The 24,917-nt window shown below is 45.2% G+C and overlaps 1 protein-coding gene across 1 annotated transcript in view; it reads right to left on the bottom strand.

The window, feature by feature from the left end:
* Positions 1-1,369: 1,369 nt before the first annotated feature.
* The window catches only part of NUDT14 (nudix hydrolase 14), a 53,129-nt gene continuing 29,581 nt past the window's right edge, over positions 1,370-24,917 (bottom strand). The window contains exons 3-5 of the mRNA XM_081193764.1: positions 13,129-13,193; positions 10,708-10,945; positions 1,370-4,441 (exon numbers count right to left, since the gene is read on the bottom strand). Of these exons, the coding sequence (XP_081049890.1) occupies positions 4,198-4,441; positions 10,708-10,945; positions 13,129-13,193 (547 nt within the window). The 3' untranslated portion in view covers positions 1,370-4,197. The remainder of the gene's footprint in view (positions 4,442-10,707; positions 10,946-13,128; positions 13,194-24,917) is intronic.

The raw sequence follows: 24,917 nt of genomic DNA, 5'->3' as shown, positions 1-24,917 counted from the left end.
TCCTGCTGCCGCTGCGCCGCTGGAGCACGATTTCTGTTCTCATCCTGAAGCAAAGTTCTTAACCTGAGGTAATATTTCTGGGTTAGCAGAGCCTGTAACCTGAAGCGTTTGTAACCTGAAGCATATGTAACCCGAGGTACCACTGTAATGCTCACCAATGGTTCTTCACCATCCTGGAGAAAAGGAGAAAGTGGACTACCACAGGAATTGACCAGGACCTGTTGTTGTTCAACATAACTGACTTGGATGAAGGATGGACTGGCGGCGGAGAGGACAAAGAAGAAGAAGGGGAAATGGTAATCGTTGTCTGTTCTTCCCATTCATCCCTCAGACAAAAGGAGCAAATCTATTCACTGGTCCCACTTCTTTTTGAACTACAACCATTTAACACACAGCTGTGCTCCACATTAACTGAGCGAAATAAATTCCCGGGCAGCATTATAGGGCCTGATCTACACACTTGGATTTATGTTTAGAGGTAAGCTCCCCTTGATCATGAAATAACCCCCCCCCCAAAAAAAACCCCTCACATTGAGAGCTGCTTCCTCTGTTCAGCTTCCTTTTTGCTTCGTGGGCAATTCAGCAGCCTTAGCTGTGTGGCGCTGCAGCGCCGCCACCATCTTAGGCCAGAGGGGGTACTGCAGCTTTCAGCCCAGCAGGGACCAGGTGACCTCAGGAGCAATCTGGTCTTCTGCAGCTTGTTGCTCTGTCCACTGAAGCCAGCTTGCCTGACTATATCATCCTTCGCACACAAGGGCAGCAGCGGCAGCGAGGGCTGTAGATGATGATCCGTTTGCCCAGAGCTTTGCCGCCACAGAGAAAGTGCTTCCTTAGTAGGTTTGCAGGTGCAAATATGATCTGGCATACGGTGGTGAGCTTCGATGGGAGTCCTGTGTGCAGCAGCACTGTCGGCCCCCAAATATGTTCACATCCGCATGGCTTTAAATCAAGCAGCACTGCTGCAGAATGTGCGCACCTCCTGAGATTAGCTGCCTCGGAACATGCATTTTAAATCGCCCCACTGACACAGATAGCATTGCCATGGTAATTAATGCTAACACTGTGAGGAATGGCACATTTAAGGTGGCGGTGGGGAGATTTCCTATTTTAGATTCCCTGCTCTCTCTCCGTTGACAATGATGTCACCTTTCACAGCATTAGTGAAGGCTGCATTTTCACTTTATGTATCAGGCATGAGGATTCCAGGGACTTTGTTTGGAAATGAGAACAGGCAATGCAATTTAATTTGTCATAATCATGCACTGCTCCAGAACACTTTGCTTTCATCACTCTTTATTTTTCTTTTATTTATTAGACAGCTTTTGCCTCTGAATCAGATTCTCAAAGTGGCTAACAAATTAAGATTAAAAAAAAAGACACGATTTAAGGCAACATCAAACTGATATACAAAACAACATGATAAATAGCCTCTTAAAGCGATCTCCAGCTTCTGCGATCTTCCAAGCCTTTCTACGCAGTCTTATTAATGAAAATAACAGCTGTAGTTACCAAGGCCATTTACAACAGAATTTAAAGCGGCGGCAGCAGCACCAATGTTAAAAACGCCATGACCAAGTATTAAAATGACGACTAAAAAGTAAATTTAGACAGCGATACGGACCAATTCTAAAAAGAGCAACAGGATCAGAAAACTAGATCCCATGAGAACAGAGGTGGGCAATCTCTGGGCCTCCAAGCATGGCCAAAGGGCAGGGAGAAATCTGGAAGCCAGAGGTTCCCACACCTGCTTTAGAAGCCCGAGGTAACAGAAATATTCAATGTGAATCAATTTCTCAAATAGGCTTAAGGTTTTAAAAAGACACCATAAAACAGCAAATCGGTACACAACATAAAATGGTGAAAAGAAGAGTACAGCTCAAAGCCACTTCCAGCATCAGCCGCAATCTGCCCACCCAACCCAATGCTGCCTACTCTGATTGGCAGTGATCCTCCGGGGTCTCTGGCAGGGGGTCTTCTTCCCTATCACCTGCTACATGACGCTTCTAGGCGAACTATGCACCCTCCACCCCCACAGTAACCTTACAGTGGGACACAATTATTTCTATCGGGAGGGGATCAAGCAAAGATGGGCCCCAGAGGAGTCAGATTCATGAGTAGGAGAAAGATTTCATCGCAGGGAACATTTCAGACATGCAATTACCGTATTTTTCGCTCTATAGGATGCACCCAACCATAGGACACACCTTGTTTTAGAGGGGGAGGAACAAGAAAAATAATTTCTCCCCCTCTCTGCGCAGCGCCCCTTCAGCGAAGCGGCAGGAGAAACGGAGCCCCTTCCATTTCTCCTCCCGCTTCGCTGAAGGGGCGCTTTGCAGAGAGGGGGAGATTTTTTTTTCTTGTTCTCCCCCTCTAAAACAAGGTGCGTACAGTGTGTTCAAGGTGCGTTCAGTCACCTTCAGTGAAGGCAACCCGAAGCCTCTGGAGCGCAGCGGGAGTTCTTTGGAGAGCGCGCTTTCCCCCACCGCCAGCCTCAAAGAGCAGGTCGGGGCTGGCGGGGGAAGCCCAGGTCCCCCCCCCCAGCCCCATGGACCACACATTCGCTCCATAAGACGCACAGACATTTCCCCTTAGATTTTAAGAGGAAAAAGTTGCGTCTTATGGAGTGAAAAATACGGTAAGCTGGCAGAGCTGTCACAGAGAAGCCGGTGCAACTTGCAATCAGGTTTGAGGACACAATATAAGTGCCAGGAGAGGCTCCCGAGGGGCACAGAAGAACCTTGGACCTCCTTGGTCCAAAGGCCAGATTTTATCTCTCCCACGCCTGTGGGCCAACTTTGATAGGTGGGAGGAAACACATGCCTGTCAATCAAATGATGTCGCTGTGACTCCAGCTGACTGACACCTGTCAAAGTTCAAAAGGTGCAGCGTTTCCCAGGCACCCCAAAACCAGCTGATTTTGGGGTGTGTGAGAAGCAACTTGCAGAGGGCTGAGCACGTCCTTCAAGTTCTGTGCTTGGCGCTTAAGAAGTATTCACTCCAGGGTTGCGGAGAGCCTTGTGCCGGGCTTCCAAAGCAACCAACGACCAGCTGGTTAGCAAGCGCAGATCGAGGAGGTTGTGTGTGATGCCAATCTATGGCGCTAGCAAAGCCCCGTCCTTAACTGATGTCATATATGAAGTTGGGTGTATGGCAGGTATGTGTGGCTTGGCCAAAACAGAAACCACCAGCCATATCCGGTCCCCTGACTGCTCTCCTCTGCAGCAGCCAACTTTGACTCAGCAATTCCCAAACTGGACCAGGGCTCATCGATGAGAAGACAAAACACATTTGGTACCTTAAAGCAAAGCCAGGGCGACTGCCCACAGAGAGCGCTCTGCCCTTGCCTCCTTCCGATGAGCTTTCACCTCCCTTTGCAGAGACATAGCAGAATTCCTTCTCTCCGTGGGGGTTGTTCGTTGCATCCCTGCGTGAGTCACAGCTCTGCGCCAGTCTCCTCCCAATGGGGAGGGTCAGCCAGATCATCGGCTTATGCAGAAGTGTGTGCTTGCATGCGTCATCTGAAAGGCTAGTAATTCTTACTCCAAAAGTCAAACTTTTGGAGTGCAAGGGGGTGCCTGTGGCGGTTATTGCTCTATCCTTTAATATGCTTTTCCCGCCAGCGGGGTTTGCATGGCGTAATTACACATTACATGCATGTATATGTAGAGTAATCCAAAGGACCTTTTAAAAAAACGAATAAAAGACCCTCTTGCAGTGCATGAAACAGAGGCCAGGGGGCGGGGAGGGGAGGGGGGAAGCAAGGGCTTAATCCTTCCCTTCCTCACCGTTTTGTCATTCCAAATTGCCCTCCCCAAACAGCTGCTGCTGCAAATGTGTGTCTGTCCTAGCAAATTAGGATTCTGCTCTCCCAGCTTTAGCAGCTTCTATGCTGTCCAGTGTTACGTTCAACCAGTCAATAATGAACTCATGGCTGTCAAGACTCACTGCCAATGGTGGGCGAGGACTTATGTCTGCAGCTGCAAATGATGTCAAATGCTTAACGCCCGCTTTGCCCAGGGTGACGGGGGAGAAAGCAGCAGTTCCCTAATTTCTATTTTTGCAACTCTTTCCTGAAATATATACATTCAGAAAGGGAAAAAAATCTTATCAATGGTTTGGTGGTTGTTGTTGTTTATTTTTATTTTTTAAACGAAATAAAAAATCCCAACCTCACCCCTCCAGAAATCTCAGCAATGGTTATTCTTTTTCTAGCAGCTTTGGGACAACGTTGGTCTGGAACCACATGAAGCTGAAGATGAAGCCCATGGTTTTAGGGAGAGCTTCGTCAAATGCAAAATTCATGCAGTCCTGCAGAGGTATTTCCACCACCTCAATCAGCTCCCCTTCTTGTGGCTGGCCTCCACCTTCGCCGGCTTTCATCTCGTCTGTTACCTCGGCGTAAAACAAGGTCTGCTTTGATCCTGACACACCAACACCAGATCTTTAGGGGTGAGAGAGGGAGAGGAGAGAAACCAGTATGTATTTAAGGAAACCTTTCATGAACACCTGTCAAAATAAGGGGTACTCTGTAACTGAGAGCAGAACGACACAGTGTGAGAAACACAGGATGTTGCTGAATGGCAGCCCTGCACTTCTGTAATCTGTATATTATTATTATTATTACCATCCAGCCTACACATTTACACCCAGCATATTAAACACTAAGAATTGAAATAGCATTAAAAGATCCATTAAAAACATGGACAATAACAATATAAACATCACGGCACCAGCCCTTTCCTCAAAAACAGTCAATTCCCAAATATCTATTGCAGGGGTGCCAGCTTGAATAAAATATTGGGGGGTGGGCAGGTAAGCCCCATCCAACGTAATTGATCGACTGATGTAGCGCATGCACACCATTTTAATGGCAATGCCCATCAGTTGGGGGCCCGCCTCAAATATTTTATTGGGGGGAGGGAACCGCCAAAAGGCCCTCTGCGCTGGACCTCAGTGTCCGGGCAGAACGATGAGGGTGGAGTCACTCCTTGTTGTATGAAGGTATGAAGTCGTATGAAGAAATCGGCTGGCTGGGTTAAGGCAGACGGTTGCCATTTTCACAGCAGCCCTGCGTTTCTTCTTGGTTCAGAGAAGGGTGGTCACAATGATCTGGTGGTCAGAGGAAATCCCCTCTGGGGAAATGCTACATTATTTGGGGGTTTTTGGTGACCCAAGAAGGAAATGATAAAGTTTTATAAACTTATGCATGGTGTCAAATGAAAGGGAGAAAAATCTTCTCCCTATCTCTTAATACCGGAAACGTAGGGTCCTCCAACAAAACTAACTTGAAGCAGATTCAGGACAGACAAAATGAATGCAGGATTTAAAGGTAAGGAATTTCTTGTAAGTGGATGGGGCGATGCCCACCAACTTGGGTGGGAGAAATTCATAGAGGGAACGCCTGCAAAAGATTATTAGTCATGCCAGCCAGAGGTTCAGTAACATCTGCAGAGGTGCTGCTGTGGGCCTTCCCCCGAGACTGGCTACTGGATGGGCTTTTGAATTGATCCAAACTGATATATTTATGTTCTTATAACACGCAGGCATGGGGTTTCCAGTTCACAATCTTGCTGCTCTGCCACTCTTCCAAGTTAGACACAGTGGTACCTCGGGTTACATACGCTTCAGGTTACATACGCTTCAGGTTACAGACTCCGATAACCCAGATATAGTACCTCGGGTTAAGAACTTTGTTTCAGGATGAGAACAGAAATCGTGCTCCTGCGGTATGGCGGGAGCAGGAAGCCCCATTAGCTAAAGTGATGCTTCAGGTTAAGAACACTTTCAGGTTAAGAACGGACCTCCAGAACAAATTAAGTACTTAACCCGAGGTACCACTGTACTCTCTCTCTCTCTCCATCTAAATATATGTTGCAATAGATTTATTTGTCTTCCATTATTTCATTTATTTTGTGTTCTCATTTTGTATTTCTACGTTGTGCACTGCTCTGTGATCTTCAGATGAAGGGCAGTATACAAATTTAATAAATAAATAATAGTTACAGTGAAATAATCTACTCCTACGTTTCTGAATCCATGTTCAAAAATTGAGACTTATTGATCATCCTGTGCTTTTAAGCATACAAACCCTCCAGTCAAATTATGAAATCGATTCATTAATAAAAGGAAATTCAAGCAAATGCACTATGCGGCATCTGAGGAACGTATTATACTGCTTTTATAAGCAAATCCAAAATCACGACGCTCTTTGTACTGCATGCCAATTCCGTGCACACACACACACAATGGGTAAGCTGATGAGCGATTAAGGTAATTTCCCAAGGTAATTGATTTGGACCTTTACACAGTTCTGAGGTTATAAGTAGCAGGTGCAGGAAAAACACACACACAAAGAATAGAAGCAATTGACACAAAATTATATTATATTATACTATCTGCAGACAGGTGTACTGGCAGGTGATTCCCTCTAATTACAAAGCATGTCATTGTACTGTGGCCATTAACCAGAGCAGTAAGGTTAAAATTGTATTTATGCAAAGATTACCATGGAGAGTACAGCATGAGACAACATTAACTCTACCAGGTATGGCCAGTATACTGTATTTTTTATGGGAAAACATTAAAAGACCCCATTGGCAAAATAAAAAACAAATGAAGTGAAACCATATGTCCAAAATAATGATGATAATACTAATGATGATGATGATGATGATAATAATAATAATAATAATAATAATAATAGCCCACCCATCTGGCTGGGTTCCCCCAATGACTCTGGCCAGTTTTCTGCTTGCCATTCCGCATATTAGTGAAAACGGTGTACAGATATACATTAGATGAGGGGAAATTGCACTAAAATGGTGATGACTTTCCATGAAAACTATTATTATTATTACTACAGTCATACCTCATGCTACGTCCGCTTCATGTTATGTTCTTTCAGGTAACGTCCCGTGGCGACCCGGAAGTACCGCAAAGGGTTACTTCCGGGTTTCACTGCTTGTGCATGCACAGAAGCGCAAAAAAAGGTCACACGCATGCGCAGAAGCGGCGAATTGCAACCCATGCGTGCGCAGACCTGCTGCTGCAGGTTGCATTCATTTCATGTTAGCGAACGGGCCTCCGGAATGGATCCCGTTTGCAACCAGAGGTACCACTGTATTATTATTATTATTATTATTATTATTATTATTATTATTATTACAAAACTGAGGTGGAAATGCGGCAAACAAAACTTTTAAGATTTGAAAAACGAGGACCTGACCCTGAGGGATAACTCGGCCATTAGAGCATGAGACTCTTAATCTCTGAGTCGTGGGTTCGAGTCTCACATTGGGTAAGATTCCTGAATTGCAGGGGTGGGACTCATAGCTGTCAACTTACAGATTTGAAAATAAGGGACCAGCAGCCTCAAAAATAAGGGATCAGCAGCCAAAATAAGGGATTTACCCAGCACAGGTATATTCAACTTCTGAGCCCCTCCAAGCCAAAGGCAGAAAGCCCAGCCAGCAGCCAAACAAAGCCTCAAGCGGTGGTTCCCACAGCGCAGCAACCTGGCAAAGGGGATGCAGCAAGGAAAACCACCGTCACCTCTCCGCTGGGAAGCGCTGAGCAAAGGCGAGTCCCCAGGCAACGCGGCCGATTTGATAGGCACAAGACATGCAAGCTCCACCCCCTAGTCGTTCTTAGACTCCTTATTGGGTGAACAATGCAGCCAAGCAACACAGCTGAAGCCTCCCTCCTCCCTGGACGGCAGGGAGGGAGGGAGGGAGAGGAGCTGCTTCCTTTGAAACCCGGGAAATTTAAGGGACACCATCAATAAGGGACAGCAGCGGGACACAGCGCTGGGATAAGGGACTTTCCCACCAAATAAGGGACGGTTGACAGCTATGGTGGGACTAGATGACCCCTGTGGCCTCTTCCAACTCTACAAATCTGTGATTTTGGTTCTGTGACTGGTTCAGCCATCCCTACGCAGCACATAACATAGAGTCTGCCATTTAAATGACCCTCCAAGGCCTAAGTTATTGGCAGAGAGGGAGGCAAAACTCAAATGTCTGGGTAAAAGGGGAGGGGGCTGTGACTGGTGTAGTCTTGCTTCTTCTGTCTGTCCTCAATCTCTGTAGGGACCTCCTGTTCTTCTCTTTGCCTCAAAAGAGCAAACCCAGATGCATCCATAATTATCCCCCCCCCTCCAAATAACATTGACGGAATGATAATACAAATGGGGGGGGGGCAATTCCCAGCCTGTTTACTCAGAAGTAAGCCCCCTTGAGTCCAGCGAGGATTATTCCTAAGTAAGCAGGCCTAGGATTGCAGCCTGTCTTTCACACCAAAGAAAGCACCTTTTCATCTGGGAAGCCAATCGCATAATCTGGCTCCAAGGAGTTGTAAGAGACAGCTCCTCTGTTCCTCTTCTCCTCCCCCTAGCAAAAGCTCCTTAATCCAGCAGGAAATGACATTTGCCAGGATTGACAGCTGTGGATCTGAATTTAATTCCCAGTCCCCCGCCCCTCTTCTTCTTCTTCTTTCTTAAAGCATGTCAGTGTCCACTTCAATAGAGTCGTCAAGAGGAAAAGCAAATAAAGTTTTCCTTTCTTTGAAAGTCCCAACTCTCCATACATTTCGACAGGCATCTCCAAGTAGGGGAACAGATGCTTTCCCCCCCCACAAAGCTGCAATCTGGGGAGGCAGAAGGCTCTGAGCACATTTTCATTTTAGATTATTTAATTCTTGACATTTCCTTAATTCCAAATACTAGACGCATTCTGCATACACACAGTTGGCTTCCCCTCTTCGTTCTGGTGGAATTTCAATGTGCCTTAAAAAAAAAAAAATCCTTCTAAAATAGTTGGGATTACAAAATGTATCCCAAATTGCATCTAATAATTTTGATTTAAATCAGCATGTAACGTCCCAAGGGCTGGAAAATGATCCACTTCAGTAATTCCTAAATGATGTGCTGGGGCACACCGGTGGGCTGTGTGGACCAAATGAATTAAAAATGCAACTCTCCTATGCGCTCAGTGTACTTTCTCAAAGGAGGCTGCTGGTGTGTCTCTGCATGATTTGTTGTTCCGGCACTGCATTCTTCCAATCCACTCGGACAGGAGGTAACACTGGAGAGGTCTTGGGCTAATAATAATAATAATAATAATAATAATAATAATAATATAGAAAAAAATGGCCAGATGTTAAGCGGACAAGAATAGTTGTTGTATATCCAACAGTGTGATTGTGTCTGTGCCAAAAAAATGCCCCATATAAGTAGTTTACCCCACATCATTTCCCCTCCTACTGAGAATTGTGGAGTTGGAAGGGACCACGGGGTCATCTAGTCCAACCCCTTGCAATGAAGGAATCTTTTTGCTGAACATGAGTGGGGCTCGAACCCGTGACCTTGAGATTAATAGTCTCATCCTCTATGGGAGTGGGACAAGGGGACACAAGATGGAGCTATTATTTCCAGTGGTGGGCCCATGTCAAACGTGACATTTAAGTTCAGCCCTGAGTAACTCTGTGCAGCTTTGAAGAAAAAACAAAAGGGGAAATAACTTGTCCGGAACTTAGGTGGGCATGGTTAGACTTCCCCGCAAACTAATTGCAGGAAGAGATATTATCTCTCCTGTGCAATCCACCTCCTCTTCAACCCCCAAGGAAGTGAAGCAACAGGTGAAGGCAGGTAAAGGCTTCCCTTGTCAGGCTACTATTGAGGAAGGGACAAAGCTTTTATTGCCTTCTCCAGCTTTCTATTTTGTTTGTTTTATGGCAGTTGTTGGTGACTGAGCTGGGTTTAGGGTGGCTGTTATCTGACTGGAGAAGGGGCATAGCACAGTTAGCCTGCAGGTCTTGGGTTCAATCTTTCAGATCTCCAGATTAAGGGGGAAAGAAAGATCTCAGGAGCAGGGCTAGGAAAGCTCTCTGCCAGAGACCTTTGAGAGATTCTGGTGGAGAGCATTAAAGAACATTAGCCCATGGTCTGGCTCAAAGGGTTGTCAGAGTACCTAACTGTGGGATGTAATCCATTGGTGCAGTCAAATGCTACATTCCTTATTTCCCTGGAGTGGACACAGGCAGGGGGACATCCAGTCAGGGTAACTTTCTCTTCCATTGGTCTGGAGCATCCTCCCCCTGCATGTGACCTGGGAGATGGGCATGGCTCTGGCTGACTCCACAAAAGAGCCAAGTCATGCAGCCATTTTCTTAGTCTCTAGTTCTGTCTTCACGTGCTTGGTGATCTTTTGCTGCCATGCTGCTCTCCTGCAGCCATTTTGTTCTATTCATGTAATTTTGCTGTCTGCTGGCTCTCAGCCAGCAGCACATAAGTTCAGTCTCCACATGAGATGAACTCACAGTTTCTTTGTGTAACTACTAAGCAAAGCTTGCCTTTCAGGGATCAAATCGTGAACTGAAATGTGAGTAAACTTTTTGTTACTTTACTCAGAAAGACTCTTGTGTCTTTATTCTTTTAAGAGCGATCAAAGGGGACACCAGGAAAGAAACTTAACTAAGAGATTCAAATGAATCTGCAAACTAGCTTCCAGCTACATGGAGGGGAATCTGCTCTGCTACATCACTTACTAGCGTTAGTGAAGGAAGGATAATACTTATTCAATAGATCCTTTCCTACAATCCTAAACATTCCCACACTAACAGCATGTTCGGGAAATGTTCGGCTTGTCTGATTTCATCAAGGTCTACCCTGCCAGCTGCTCTCCGAAAACCACCAAGCCCAGATCGACTTACCTGCACGAAGTAATTTTCTTCAGGCTGGCTGTAGGGATCTCATACCCACACTCTTCCAAGACTTCCATGCAAGCTGTCTCTTCCAAAGAGAGCTCTGGCTTGTCTACAATGCCAGCGCAGAGCTCATAGGTCACTCCCGTTGAAGCAGGCAAGTGGCCTGGCAGAGGGCACCAGCTCCTCTGGTTTTCACGTTCGAAGACTTGAGGGCAGAGCCGCTCCATCTCACACATGTAGACAGCTGGAGGGGGGAGGGGAAAGGTAAAATATAAGACTCTGGCACTCACCTGACCTTAACAAGAGATAGTCAAGCCATCACACCAATCAAACACCTCCGGCCTCTATTTATTTATTATAAGATGCATATTATTACAGTTGCACTTAGAAGTCCCTGGTACATTTACTGTGCTGCGTTGTTTGAAAATAAGTTTGTGTGTGGACATCCAATTAGTGCTAATTAGCAGAACAGGAGAGACCCTGCATGCTTTAGAAACTTAGATTCCAGCAAGATCTCTCTCCCCGTCCCCCTCCACATTACTTCTACTTTTGGGAACAACTTCTGTCTCAAGGCAACTTCCGTTTGCCAGCCAACATTTCACAGGATTCATTGATACTCACTGGGATGTTGGGCTGTACATGATGTACCATGTGCGCAATGATGAGTGTTTCAGCCTGTCAACTCAGCTGCTGTTTCGGCAGAGTTATGAAAAGCACGTGTGTTTGTTTAAGAAAGCCCTTTTTGAGCACATAGTACCCCCCCCCCGTGCAGAGTGGATTGAGGAGTGGAATTTGCAAAAGACCTTTTGCATTAATCTAGAAACAGCTGTTGCGGTAATACTCTCCTAAAGGAAATGCTAAGAGCCATGTAATACCATCAAAGGAAACACAAAGCACTGGATTCTGCACGGTTGATCCGGTCTATGTTGGCGTGCAGACTGCCAAAAGGCAGGTTGCTGCGACGAGCAGCCTTTGTTTCAGGAAGGCCACCTTTTTTTATCGGCCTTGCTTCTTAGCCTTTAATGGCAGCCTGGCAATATATAAATTAATCTGCCAGGCCGTGGGGATAAGGGGTAGGTCACACCTACATATAGGCTGCCATGAAAGGATTGGAGTTGGCCCAAAGAGTGGGGGTCCTTTTAAAAAAGTTGGTGCAAAAGGGGGGGAGGGCTGAAGAGGTGGGAGAGGTGTCCCAGGTGAACAAAAACAAAGCAAAAGCAAACTCCTAGAATTGGAAGATCTACTGAAGATCAGGTCAATTCTGTGTCCAGGGCAGCTGTCTACCAGCTCTATCTGGTATACAGGCTGAGACCCTACCTGCCCGCGGACTGTCTCGCCAGTGGTGCATGCCCTAGTTATCTCTCGCTTGGACTTCTGCAATGCGCTCTATGTGGGGCTACCTTTGAAGGTGACCCGGAAACCACAACTAATCCAGAATGCGGCAGCTAGACTGGTGACTGGGAGCGGCCGCCGAGACCATATAACACTGGTCCTGAAAGACCTACATCGGCTCCCAGTACGTTTCTGAGCACAATTCAAAGTGTTGGTCTGACCTTTAAAGCCCTAAACGGCCTCGGTCCTGTGTACTTGAAGGAGTGTCTCCACCTCCATCGTTCTACCCGGACACTGAGGTCCAGTGCCAAGGGCCTTCTGGCGGTTCCCTCATTGCGAGAAGCAAAGCTACAGGGAACCAGGCAGAGGGCCTTCTTGTTAGTGGTGCCTGCCCTGTGGAACACCCTCCCATCAAATGTCAACTACCTGACATTTAGAAAACATCTGAAGGCAGCCCTGTTTAGGGAAGTTTTTTAAGTGTGACATTTTAATGTATTTTTGATCTTTGTTGGAAGCCGCCCAGAGTGGCTGGAGAAACCCAACCAGATGGGCGGGGTACAAACAAACAAACAAAGTAATTATCATCATCTAGTCCAAGCCCCTGCAATGCAGGAATATACCTCTGTCCCATACAGGGATCGAACCTGCAACCTTGGTGTTATCAGCATCAGGCTCTAACCAACTGAGCTATCAAGCACTCTGCAAAAGGCAGCTGCTTTCTTTAGAGGGTCACACATTTTGAAGCCTAAATGGTTGGGACTAGGGAATCTAAAGCATGTTTGTAAGTGTAGTGCACCCTATTGTCCTGGGATAGCTCAGTTGGTACAGCATGGGACTCTTAATCTTGGGGTCATGGGTTCAAGCTGCACGTTGAGCAAAAGATTTCTGCATTGGAGGGGGTTGGAGTAGATGGCCCTTGAGGTCCCCTTCCAACACTACAATTCTATGATTCTACAATTCACCAGAAAGGCTAGTGCATCTTCCCCCATCTCCGTCACAAAATATTACGCCACAGGTATTCAAAGGGCCACCTGCTTTTTACTGCTAAAGCCCCTCAAAAGCTGTGCTTCACTGGAGAGCAAGAAAGGGGATTACCTGGACGGAACTGCTTCACCACAACAAAGCACCGCCGAGAAGTATTAAAGATCAGGGTGGCCACGCTGAGGAAGGAGACAAAAGCACAAGGGAGGAGGAGATCAATGCACTTGCAAGCAAGGAGGCATCCCTAGGCTTTAATGGGTTTAGGGGCTTGGCCTTGGAAGGCAGGATGAGCCAGCCAGAAGAACACAAGCTAAGGACACAGTTGTTAAATTCATAATCTAATTTTGGAGATAAGTCTCTGGCACGACTCTATGTTTCCGCACACCAACTCAGGTAGAAAGCTGTAGAGTCGTCTGGACACATGGCATGCAATAGTACTGGGGACAGATGGAAATGATAGTTATAATGACCCTAAGTGGGACTGCAAGAAAATGTCATGGTGTGGCTCCTGTCCAGGGTTCCGGTCAGCCACACCCACTTCCAGGACTCCGCCTTTTTGTTTCCTGTTCCCAGCATTCCTTGCTCACTGAGCATGCTCCGTCCTCGTGGGACGGCTTTTCCAAGCAGCTGCGCATGGTTCTTTTTCCTAAATATTTTCATGCTTTTTCTGCAGACCTTGCGATTCCCTTGTGCCTAGTGATATCGTTTCTTGGCTGCATAAAGATCCCTACTCTTATACAATCAAAATAAAAAAATTCCTTCCAGTAGCACCTTAAAGACCAACTAAGTTAGTTCTTGGCATGAGCTTTCGTGTGCATGCACACTTCTTCAGATACACTTCTTCAGATATGTATCTGAAGAAGTGTGCATGCACACGAAAGCTCATACCAAGAACTAACTTAGTTGGTCTTTAAGGTGCTACTGGAAGGAATTTTTTTATTTTGACTATGGCAGACCAACACGGCTACCTATCTGTAACTTATACAATCAGTACATCTTATAGGGTATGAAACAGAGGCTTGGTTGTTTGAGACTTCCATCATATGCCAGACCGCCAACATTTTCGGCATGTTGAAGCAGTTGCCATCAACAAAAGAAATGGTGCATGTATGACTGGCATGTCAGTTAGTCATTTGGGACCATATTTGCTGATTTCTGCGAAACTTCTCTGGAGCAAGTGCCGTCGCTCTGACGCACAGAAGTGAACAGAAACTTATATCAAGATGGGCAAGAAGTACTGGCAGTTATTTTACATCGGAGACAAGAAAGCATCAGAGACAGTTGTAGTCACAAAGGTTTACAAATAATCACTGAAGAATTAAACAATCAAGAAGCTTCAGCTTATTAATCAAATTGTTCCCTATCACATGTTAATAATAAGTAACGATCAAAATGTACTTACTTATTTCATAAAATGTACACAATGCTTGATTGTAAGAAAACTCAAAGAGGTATACACTATTTGAGGCTATAGAAAGCTTTTAATATTCCCCTTTTCTCCGCCTTTCTAAATTCATTTCCCCAACTGACTCTAAATAACATCCCATAACCAATTCTAAGTGCCTTGGAATTATCTTGTCAATCTCAAGAAGCTCTCCACCAGTAGTCTAAAAGGCCTAAAAGCATTGAACATGCATAATGGCTAAGAATTGGAGGCTACGACACTTAACACAAATTATGCTGTGAGCAACACACACACACACACACACCACACACACACACACACACATTTCCTCTCCCTATAATATGGGTTCAGTGTAAGTTATGGCAGTTTCTGGAAGGCAGACAAATAATTGTGTATCCGAGGGTGACATGATCTATGCAAAACTCAGCCCAGTCATAAAACTCTACATAAAAGTAAGATCCACTGAGCCCAGAGCGACTTTCCTCCCCAAGCACAGATGGGACAAAATGAAGGGCTGATGAAATTCCACCCTCACAACCTGTTCTTCCTCATTTCCCTTTGGAAATTTGGAGGTATAAAGCTTCTTACAAATTTTTCCCATGCTTTTTATATGGAAGAGATTTTATCCTGGTTTTTCTAGCCGGATTTAATGCCAACTAACTGTCAAGCATATTTGTTAATTGATGTATATATTAAGAGTTCCATGATAACTTGTTGACTACCGAATATTAATTTTGACTGATACCTTGCCCTGTTTCAAAGACCCAGGAATCTGTTCAAGGCGGCTGAAGGGTTACGGAGAACATAAGAGAGGTGATTATCAAGGAGTCATACAATACCATAGTGCTGAGAAAGCTTGTTTTTAATTCTTCATCTGTGAGATTTGCACAATGTGAAATGTGATTATGTTTGATATTATTAAAATTAACCACAACCTTAATAAAAATAAAAAGCAGTCTCCATAGCACTGCACTTCAATGATATTGTTTCCCCAGCTTCCTCCCCCCTCTTTCTGCCTCTTTTATCTGTTTCCCAAAGGCTATTTTTTGGGTGTGTCCCCCCAGTGTTTTTTCCTTATAAAAAACCCCCACTATGACATGGGGCATTGCTTTCTATGAGCCAAATCACTAATAGCCTAAGGACCTGACCACGCAGGAATCAGGGTCTCTGATAACGGCAGTCCATTCACTCTCCCAAAGGTCCCCCAAGCTGTCCAGAATTAAATGGGTGTCAACACAAGCAAAACAATTTGCTTGCTTATGATTCTGGTTGAATTCTGCAGAGTGCAATCAGGGGTAGAGGCAACTGCCCTACGAACATGTCGCCTTCCTACCCAACAGGTAGCCTGCATAGTATCTCTCAGGGATGCAGGACATTTGGAGAGGAAGTCATGCATATTGTCACAGCAAGAGGCACATCCTGTCTTGTTTTGCCCCCAATGGCCAGTGAGAAGCCAATGACAGAACCTGAGAAAAAGCTAGGAAAAATATTTTCCACCCATAGACGGGCCAGAAATGGCAAAACGATAAATTTCGAGGGGAGGGTTAAAACCATCCGATGAAGTATTTTCTCTTTCGGAATGAGGAACGAAGGCTTTTAAAGTGAATTTTTGCAACATTGCTGCTGCTTCCGACTGGATGGCTAAGCAAGCAACACTCTTAAGGCGATGCTGGAAAAAGCATTTCCAAATATTGTAGAACGCAGAAGATCTTCAGGTTTTAAGTCTCGGAGTGCAGTCTGGGATTAGGGGAAGCAAAAAAAGTAATAAAGGAAGTTTATGGATCATAAGAAAGAAATTCTTGCCAATATTTCAACTTCTCTCAAAGATGGGGGGAGGGGCTATACTCTCCCCCATAAATGGCTGCATAGTTTTCAGAAATTTTGCATTTCTGATCTCACAGAGGAGTTATGCGCCTCTCAAGGGTTTTTAATATGTGTTCCTGCTTTTTATCACGGCCATAATGATTGGATCCTACACGAGTAATACATTTTCAAAAGGCTCACGAAATTAGAATTTATATTCCAACAAAGAGACAGAAAGAGAGAATAACGATGACTTGAAAACGAAGTAGCATGTGTCAACTCACTGAAGAATGGGTTATTATCCCCCCCCCCCCAATTCAGACACTTAAAGACATACACAGAACAGATGGAACAATCAGAACCAAGCTGTCAAAGTTAAGGAACAAGATCAAATTAAACTTGAATGGAATAGTGTTTTCATTACAACTGTCTCCTTTCTGTGCCATCTTGAGACAACAGGGAACGTTGAAACACGGAAGATTTGTGAAACTTAACAAAGTATCTGCAAAAAGCCAAATTAGTTCTTAGTTCAATTAATAGTTTAGCTTCCTTGAACACTGATGAAAGGGGTTTTCTTGTTCTAAATTGGAAATGTTTGTTTACTGTCAGACATTTAAGGCGGTTCAGCGAACTAGGCTTCAGATAATTTACTTTCAGTTTCCCTTAAAAGTGGCAAGCCCTTGTGAACTTGGGGAGGTTGAGGCTTATCACTAACTCCAGGCACTGGCGGAGGAACGGGGGCGGGGGGAGCACACCACCCCCGGCCCCATCGGGGGGGGGTACCGTCATGGCCGCCCCCGACACACGCCACCCCCCCACACACCCCCAGGACGCGCACCAGCCACGCCCCCGCCTGCTCTCCGCCCCCGGTGCCAGAGCATGCAGCTTCGCCACTGACTCCAGGCCAACTTCAAACCATGGTTTATGGAAAGTGGCTTGTTCAAACAGCTAATTGTAAACCATTGCCCCCAGTTCTCACACTATGACAAGCTGAGTTTAAGGGAAACGGAAGGTAAATGATGCCCAGTCCTTCTCCTGGCTATGTGAGAGGAAGTCGCGGGGACTGCACAAGTCTGACGCTCGCTTGGGCTCATTCCAGCTCAAGCGCATCACACTAAAGTGACTAAACCATGGTTTAGTGCAATATGCAAACACAGCTGAAGTGAAACTTGGTTAGGCTGCCCAAAATATCAGACAAATGAGAAGATAAATGGGGGTGGGGGTGGGGACACAAGCTGAAATAATTAATGGGCCTGCTCATTCCAGTTTCCATTGACTTTTTCTTGGGGGGGGGGGGGCTTGGCCTTGTGGTTGAACACTTCAGCCCAGTATGCCTGAAGGAGGGTCTCCACCCCCATTGTTCAGCCCGGACACTGAGGTCCAGCTCCGAGGGCCTTCTGGTGGTTCCTTCCCTGTGAGAAGTGAGCTTACAGGGAACCAGGCAGAGGGCCTTCTCGGTAGTGGCACCCGCCCTGTGGAATGCCCTCCCATCAGATGTCAAAAAGATAAACAACTACCTGACTTTTAGAAAACATCTGTAGGCAGCCCTCTTTAGGGAAGTTTTAAATGTTTGATGCTTTATCGTGTTTTTAATATTCTGTTGGGAGCCACTCAGAGTCGCCGGGGAGGCCCAGCCAGATGGGTGGGGTATAATTAATAAATAAATAAATAAATAAATAAATAAATAAATAAATAAATATTTTGTGTCTCTTGTTTGGAACTGAGACCTCAGCAATGAGGGAGGCTTTGGGAGGATAGTGAAGTCTAGCATGGGGGGCGGGGCTAGGTAGTGAAAGTGTGTGTGTGTGTGTGTGTGTGCGCGCGCACGTCATTTTGATGCAGGAGACACTCCAAGGGAGCAACACCCAATTAGGAATACTGTCAGCCAAGTTTTGGGGGGCAGAGGCATGTTTGCATTTTAATGGACGTCAAACCCTTACCTGACAACACAGTAACCATTTTGGTGCTACGTGGATTCCAGTTGTCCTGGATTTCTTCGGATAACGAGGAGGAGGCTTTCACCATTGGAAAGTGCACACACAAACGTTATTAAAAGCTTTATTTGAACAAATGAAATGACTTTATATTCCCCCCCCCCCCGTATTGTAGTGACAACATATTTGGCACCATAATGGACGAAAGATTAGATCCGGCCACTGTGTTGTGTTATGGGAATGCCTAAGCAGAACACAAGGGCAGGAAAAGAGTAGAGTCTCCTTGGAATGTATGAAGCATACACAAGAATTTAATCTGAAATTGACATCAAAAGGCCCCGAACAATAGGTCTCATGTGCAAACATGCCAGAAATGCATACAATTTGTTTTTGTTCTTACTCCCTCCCTGGAGAATGCAGTCAACAAAACTTTGTTTCGGGTCCATTGGGATGCTGAGAGACTACAGAAAGAGCCGATGGGAAGAGAAAACTCCTTGGGAAGTGAGGGTGCCTCTGACCTGCATATACTGCTCCCTCACTTGCAAAGGCTCGCCCGTTCAAGTCAAGAGACTATCCCTTTGGCCGGGGCAACTCCTCCTCCCCCCCATGAATCCTGCATACTCAGGAGATCAGTGCTCGCACCAGAGAGCTCAGAGGAGAACTGCAATTGCTCGAGTCACTGAGTCAGGGATCCCAAAGCTTGAACCAGCAGATTTGACCCTGACTGAGTGCTTGTCTGGGAACTTTGTTCCAGAAACTATGCTGCTCATCAAGGGTTTGTGATACGACGGCATTGTCATCTTGCAATGCTCCACCCTCTGAGACAGCCAATTGCTCCCTGAGCAAAGCCACTTCCGCCTTAAGGAGAAGGTGGGGTTGTGGGCACTCACGACCCCTTCATGTGTGCAGGTGTGTGGTCAGCCTTGTGCGAATGGGGGGCTCCGGCTGTGTCACTCCCAGGCTGACCAACCCGGTTGGTCTGGAGGTGTGGCCCGCTCAGTTTAAATGGGAAACAGCCGGGAGATCTCCTCTTTCCTCTCTCACCAGCTCCTGTTTTTAAAACAAACAAAAATATACTTTTATTTTGCTTTAAACAAATACAGATAAAGTGGTACCTCGGGTTAAGTACTTAATTTGTTCTGGAGGTCTGTTCTTAACCTGAAACTGTTCTTAACCTGAAGCACCACTTTAGCTAATGGGGCCTCCTGCTGCTGCCGCGCTGCTGGAGCACGATTTCTGTTCTCATCCTGAAGCAAAGTTCTTAACCCGAGGTACTATTTCTGGGTTAGCAGAGTCTGTAACCTGAAGCGTATGTAACCCGAGGTACCACTGTAAATATAAACAACCAAAATTACAAAAGAAAAATCCTTACTAATAATAATAATAATAATGAAAAAGCTAAAAAACTACAAAAAAATTCCAAGTACATGGCATACAACATAAGCCATTATGGGAAAGAAAAAAGAAAAAAGGAAAAGGAAAGAAAAAGGAGGAGGAGGAGAAAAAGAAAAAAAGAGGAAGATGAGCAAAAACACAAGGCGGCTCATCTATTGTACGCTTCCGTCAAGGTCACAACAGATTATTATTCTTATCAATTCTATCTGTATTCCATAGAATCCCTCATCTTGGTATCAGGGAACATTTCCCTATGCGGTATCATTCTAAACATAACCAGGTCTTTCTTGATGGACCCTTATCCCCTAGATAATTATTTAACAGCTCCTGTTTTTCCTTGCTCGTGGATCTCCTCCGTTGGATCTCTTCTGCTCCCCGTGTTGGCTGCCGTTCCTTCTGGGCTTGGTACAGTGGGCAGTGTTGACAGCCTCTCTGCCAGCTTCCGTGAGTGATCTATTCCAAGGCACGTTTACAGGTCGGCTTTGGGGGCGCAGTGCTGCTCTCTGTTCCTCGCTCTAGCAAGCTTTGGAAGGCACATTCGGGTGACCATTTGGGGGTTGATCAGCTGGGAGGCGCAGCACAGCTCTCCCTGCTTTGTCTTGCTTTGTGTGTCTGTGTCCTATCACTGATGCTCGACTTTTGTTCCCTTCTTCAATTCTTACTCCTTTCCAGTCTCATGGGTGGGCAGATTCCATTTTAGCTAGTAATGGTAAAAGTAAAGGACCCCTGCTTAAGTCCAGTCGAAATCAACTAAGGGGTGGGGAGCTCATCTCGCTTCAGGCCAAGGGAGCCGGCGTTTGTCCGCAGACAGCTTTTCCGGATCATGTGGCCAGCATGACTAAACTACTTCTGGTGTACAGAACACTGTGACGAGTGCCAGAGTGCCTGAAAATGCTGTTTACCTTCCCAATGCAGTGATACCTATTTATCTACTCACACTGGTATGCTTTCAAACTGCTAGGCTGGGCAGGAGCTGGGACAGAGCAATGGGAGCTCACCCCGTTGCATGGATTTGAACCGCCAACCTTCCAGCTGGCAAGCCCAAGAGGCTTGATGGTTTAGACCATAGCGCTACCTGCACCCCCATATTAGCTAGTGACCTCAGCAAGCCTTTGACATTGCTTCCTGCAAGTTTCAGATGGGCCCTTGTGATTGACCTGATGCTGCCCAGACTTCATATCCATTCTTTTCCAGCACAGATGAAGAATCAGTGCATCTCACTTTGTTGTTGTTGTTTAGTCATTTAGTCGTGTCTGACTCTTCGTGACCCCATGGACCAGAGCACGCCAGGCACTCCTGCCTTCCACTGCCTCCCGCAGTTTGGTCAAACTCATGCTGGTAGCTTCGAGAACACTGTCCAACCATCTCATCCTCTGCCGTCCCCTTCTCCTTGTGCCCTCCATCTTTCCCAACATCAGGGTCTTTTCCAGGGAGTCTTCTCTTCTCATGAGGTGGCCAAAATATTGGAGTCTCAGCTTCAGGATCTGTCCTTCCAGAGAGAACTCAGGGCTGATTTCCTTCAGAATGGAGAGGTCTGATCTTCTTGCAGTCCATGGGACTCTCAAGAGTCTCCTCCAGCACCATCATTCAAAAGCATCAATTCTTTGGCAATCAGCCTTCTTTATGGTCCAGCTCTCACTTCCATACATCACTACTGGGAAAACCATAGCTTTAACTATATGGACCTTTGTTGGCTAGGTGATGTCTCTGCTTTTTAAGATGCTGTCTAGGTTTGTCATTAGAACTCTGCAAACTTTGCCCACAACCTCCCTTGACTTGGATCTTGATTTTGCAAGCACTCTTGGCAACAGCAGCAGGCAGGAGTTACCTGCAACCCAATGTATGACAGTTTCATCGAATTTCATTTTCTTACCCTCTGCTTGAGGATGTTCCACCCAAACATCAGAGGATCTCATTAACAGAAACCATTGCCAGAAAAAGAAATCTGAATGAGACAGTTGTATCTTTATAAGCTACTGAATTACTGGTGGTGGGGACGACGACCAGTTGCAGCACAGTCCTAACCTTGTCTACTCAGAAGTATTACTGAATTCAATGGTGCTTATTCACAGGTTAGGACTACAGCCTTCGTCTCAGGATAAAACTGGATGTAGAGCTAAAACAGTCCTTTACACAAACTCTCAAGTGTTGAGATTGTAGAAGCACCGAGTTGGTTGAGTGGCGACTCAAATGGAGAAAAGCCAGGGGGAAAGGGAACTGGTAAAAAGCAAAACAGAGATTCACTAACTTCTCAACTACAACCAATGCACAGTTTTTGAAGAAGGCTACTAAGAACAACACACTATAAACGTTCAATGTGATAAATGGAGTGACATTAACGTCCTTTAATCAGGCAGGCAGATCAAGCGGCTTAGGCAAGAGAAAATACAGCCACTCCACTCCAGGGCTGTTGCACTAAAGCTACAGCCTTTTGATTATTTTCTGGTGCAACCCCTTTCCTTTCCCAGAGCTTTAACCATTAATGCAGGCAGGCCCTGGATTAAATGTGGGCACGCCTGCACAATCTTTCGTTGGCTCATTGAGAGCTCCTTCAAAGCGTGCTGCATCTCACTCCCCCCACCAAAGGCCACTACCATTCCAAATGGCTACTTCAGATGCAGCCCCTCAGAGACGCAAAGCCATAAGCTCTTGACAAAAACACTCAGCCTTTCATACTAATAGCCAAGTGGACGCTCTCCCCCTCGAAAAGGAAGATAATTAGAGAGGTCTAAAAGGCTATCCCTAAAGAAATGGTTTTTGCAACACCCCCCAAAAAAAGAAATTCAACATGCAATGTACATTTTTTAAAAATGCATTACAATCGTAGACTTGGCAAGTACATTTTAACTTTTCTGCGGTGATGCAAAACACTACTAACCTGACGTTGTGGTCAAAGGGCTCCTTTCTTTTTTATACCACAACCCAGTATCAGATATATTTGACAATGACTCCTGTTTGACGCTATGAGATTATATTGAGGTTTGTAATTTATTGTGCAGGAGTAAATTTATAACAGTGATGGTATTTGGGGTCTTAAGGACCTCAATTTTAATTTATATGGGGTACTAGAGGCCTAATTCAAACAGAACAACAAATCCCCCTCTTTCTCCACACTTGAAGGGAGAAAGCTTAAACCAGAGCTTTCCAAACTTTTCATGTTGGTGACACACTTTTCAGACATGAGTCATTTTGTGACACAGTAATTCAGTTTTACCAACAAACCGGAAGTTAAACTAATCCCTTTCCAGCCCTGGGAGGAGCGCCGGGAGCGTTCGTGCCACACACCTACACACTACAGCCGACACACTAACATGTCACGACACAGAGTTTGGAAAACTCTGGTTTAAACGATTCAGTTTGTAGAGAACAAGCTACGGTTTCCTGTTTTTTAATCTGAATAAAGGAAACTATGGTTTATGCACAACATAGTTACTCAAGAAACCAATATATCAAATCACTGTATCCAGCAAAGTAGTGGGGAGGGGGGCATAGTTGGCATTTCACTTCAAGATTGGGCCATGGACTCCTGATACCTTCCTCCTGCAGTTTTCCATTTCATTAAATACCTTCTGGATACATGGATAAAAAATACTGAAGCGTTAACACCTCCTTATCGGAAATCCTGCATCAACATAAAGTAGGAATAGCAATGCTATAATCAAAATTATAATATAACCTGCAATAAAGCATGTCTCTCCTCCCAAAGCAAGCACTCTTAACTCTCCCCTGAAGGCACACTCTTCCAGTGTTTCCTGAGACAGACGGATGCCAAAAACAAATCAAAAATTTTAATGCAACCCCTGCAATAACTTAATTACAGTGGTTTCCTGCCCCTCATTAATGTTAACTGAAGCCTAAATGATTCCAAAATTCTTCTAGTTAAACATTCACATTGCATGTGTATCCATGTATCTGTTGAAACACCACAGAACCCCTTTATTGTACAAAACATGCATGAAATGTGAACTAAGAAGAGCAAAAGGAAATGGTTTTTTTATATGTATATATATTTATACACCTACAGGGTCATTTGTGCATTGGAGGGTTAAAACAACAACAGCGTGAATTGGGGGGGTGGGGGGGTTGTTACTTTAGCAAGATATTCCTTGTGATGCCACAAGCAACAAACCCTGCTCCTTTAACAATCAGCCTTGCAAGAGAATGAGGAGTAGCAATAATTTTTAAGACGTATTAACAATCCCAGAAGCATCTATCTTTGAAACATAAACTACAGCTACAGATTATTACATTGGCTTGAGCTGCCTACGGCGTTTTATTTAATCAGCGTATAAAAGAATGAGGTGCCGAAGGACATTTTTTAAAACAAACAGACGCTCAGCAACATGGGTTCGTGGGTAATAATGGATAAAATATAGAGTGTAAGAAATTAAGCAACAACAAAAAAGGGAAGTGGGCTGTCGGGCCAACATTTTGTATACAATACACCGCATCAGTCACAGCATTTTAAAGTACAATATACTGTCTCTCTGTGTGAGATACTTTGGCCCACATCCCAGGATCCGCAAGACAAGGAGACCTCACTGTTCCAAATCATTTTAAGGCGGAGGCGCAGGGAATATTTAAATAAAATTTGAAGTCCATTGTGCTTATAGCTTCACTCAGCTTTTTTTGGGGGGGTGTCGCTTGCGACACGTGTTGCAATGACCTTTGATTATTTGTAAAAACTGTCTTGCCACCCCCACAATGCATTACGTTAACACCCTAACCCTGAAGGAATCCAAAACTGCGATGGCATACAGAACAACTTGCACTGGTTGCCACGATGGCACACCCGGTCCGCTGCCTGCTGGTTGCAATCTGTGCAGTGCATTTGGAGACAGCTTTTTAGAAACTAAGGGTGCGCCGCGAACGCAAGATTCACCTTGTGTCTCTTTTGGATCTGCTCTGTGGTGTTCCAATTAGATTTGTTATTTGGGTGACAATAATTCACCGGGGATAAAAACTAGACCAGTCCATCAAAGCAAAAGATCCCTTCTTCTCCTCTTTACTCCTTCCCCTTTGGAACGCTAGTGTTTCCCCAATGAGTCTGGTTTAACTTCTCAGAAAATGGATGGAAGAAAAGTTTGTGCATCTAACTTTCTGGATAAAGCAAGGCCACAAAGTGACTTGGAAGTTTAGAGGGTCCCTGATCCCACTCACGGCATCTTGTTAATGGTGCAATCCAAGGAACACGATATCATTACTCAATTCACCCTGGTTTGCCTCATTATTCAGGCTAACAAAGAACCACTGCACACCCTCGGCAGAAATGATTTTCATGTGGTCTGTTGACGAAACACCCTAAACACTCTCTAAGAGTAGTTCCTAAGCTGTGCACGGAGGCACGCTCGTGTGCCATGAAAAAG

This window comes from Podarcis bocagei (assembly GCF_964188305.1).
Source record: "Podarcis bocagei genome assembly, chromosome: 1".
NCBI lineage: Eukaryota > Metazoa > Chordata > Lepidosauria > Squamata > Lacertidae > Podarcis > Podarcis bocagei.
This window is presented reverse-complemented; position numbering and strand designations above follow the sequence as displayed.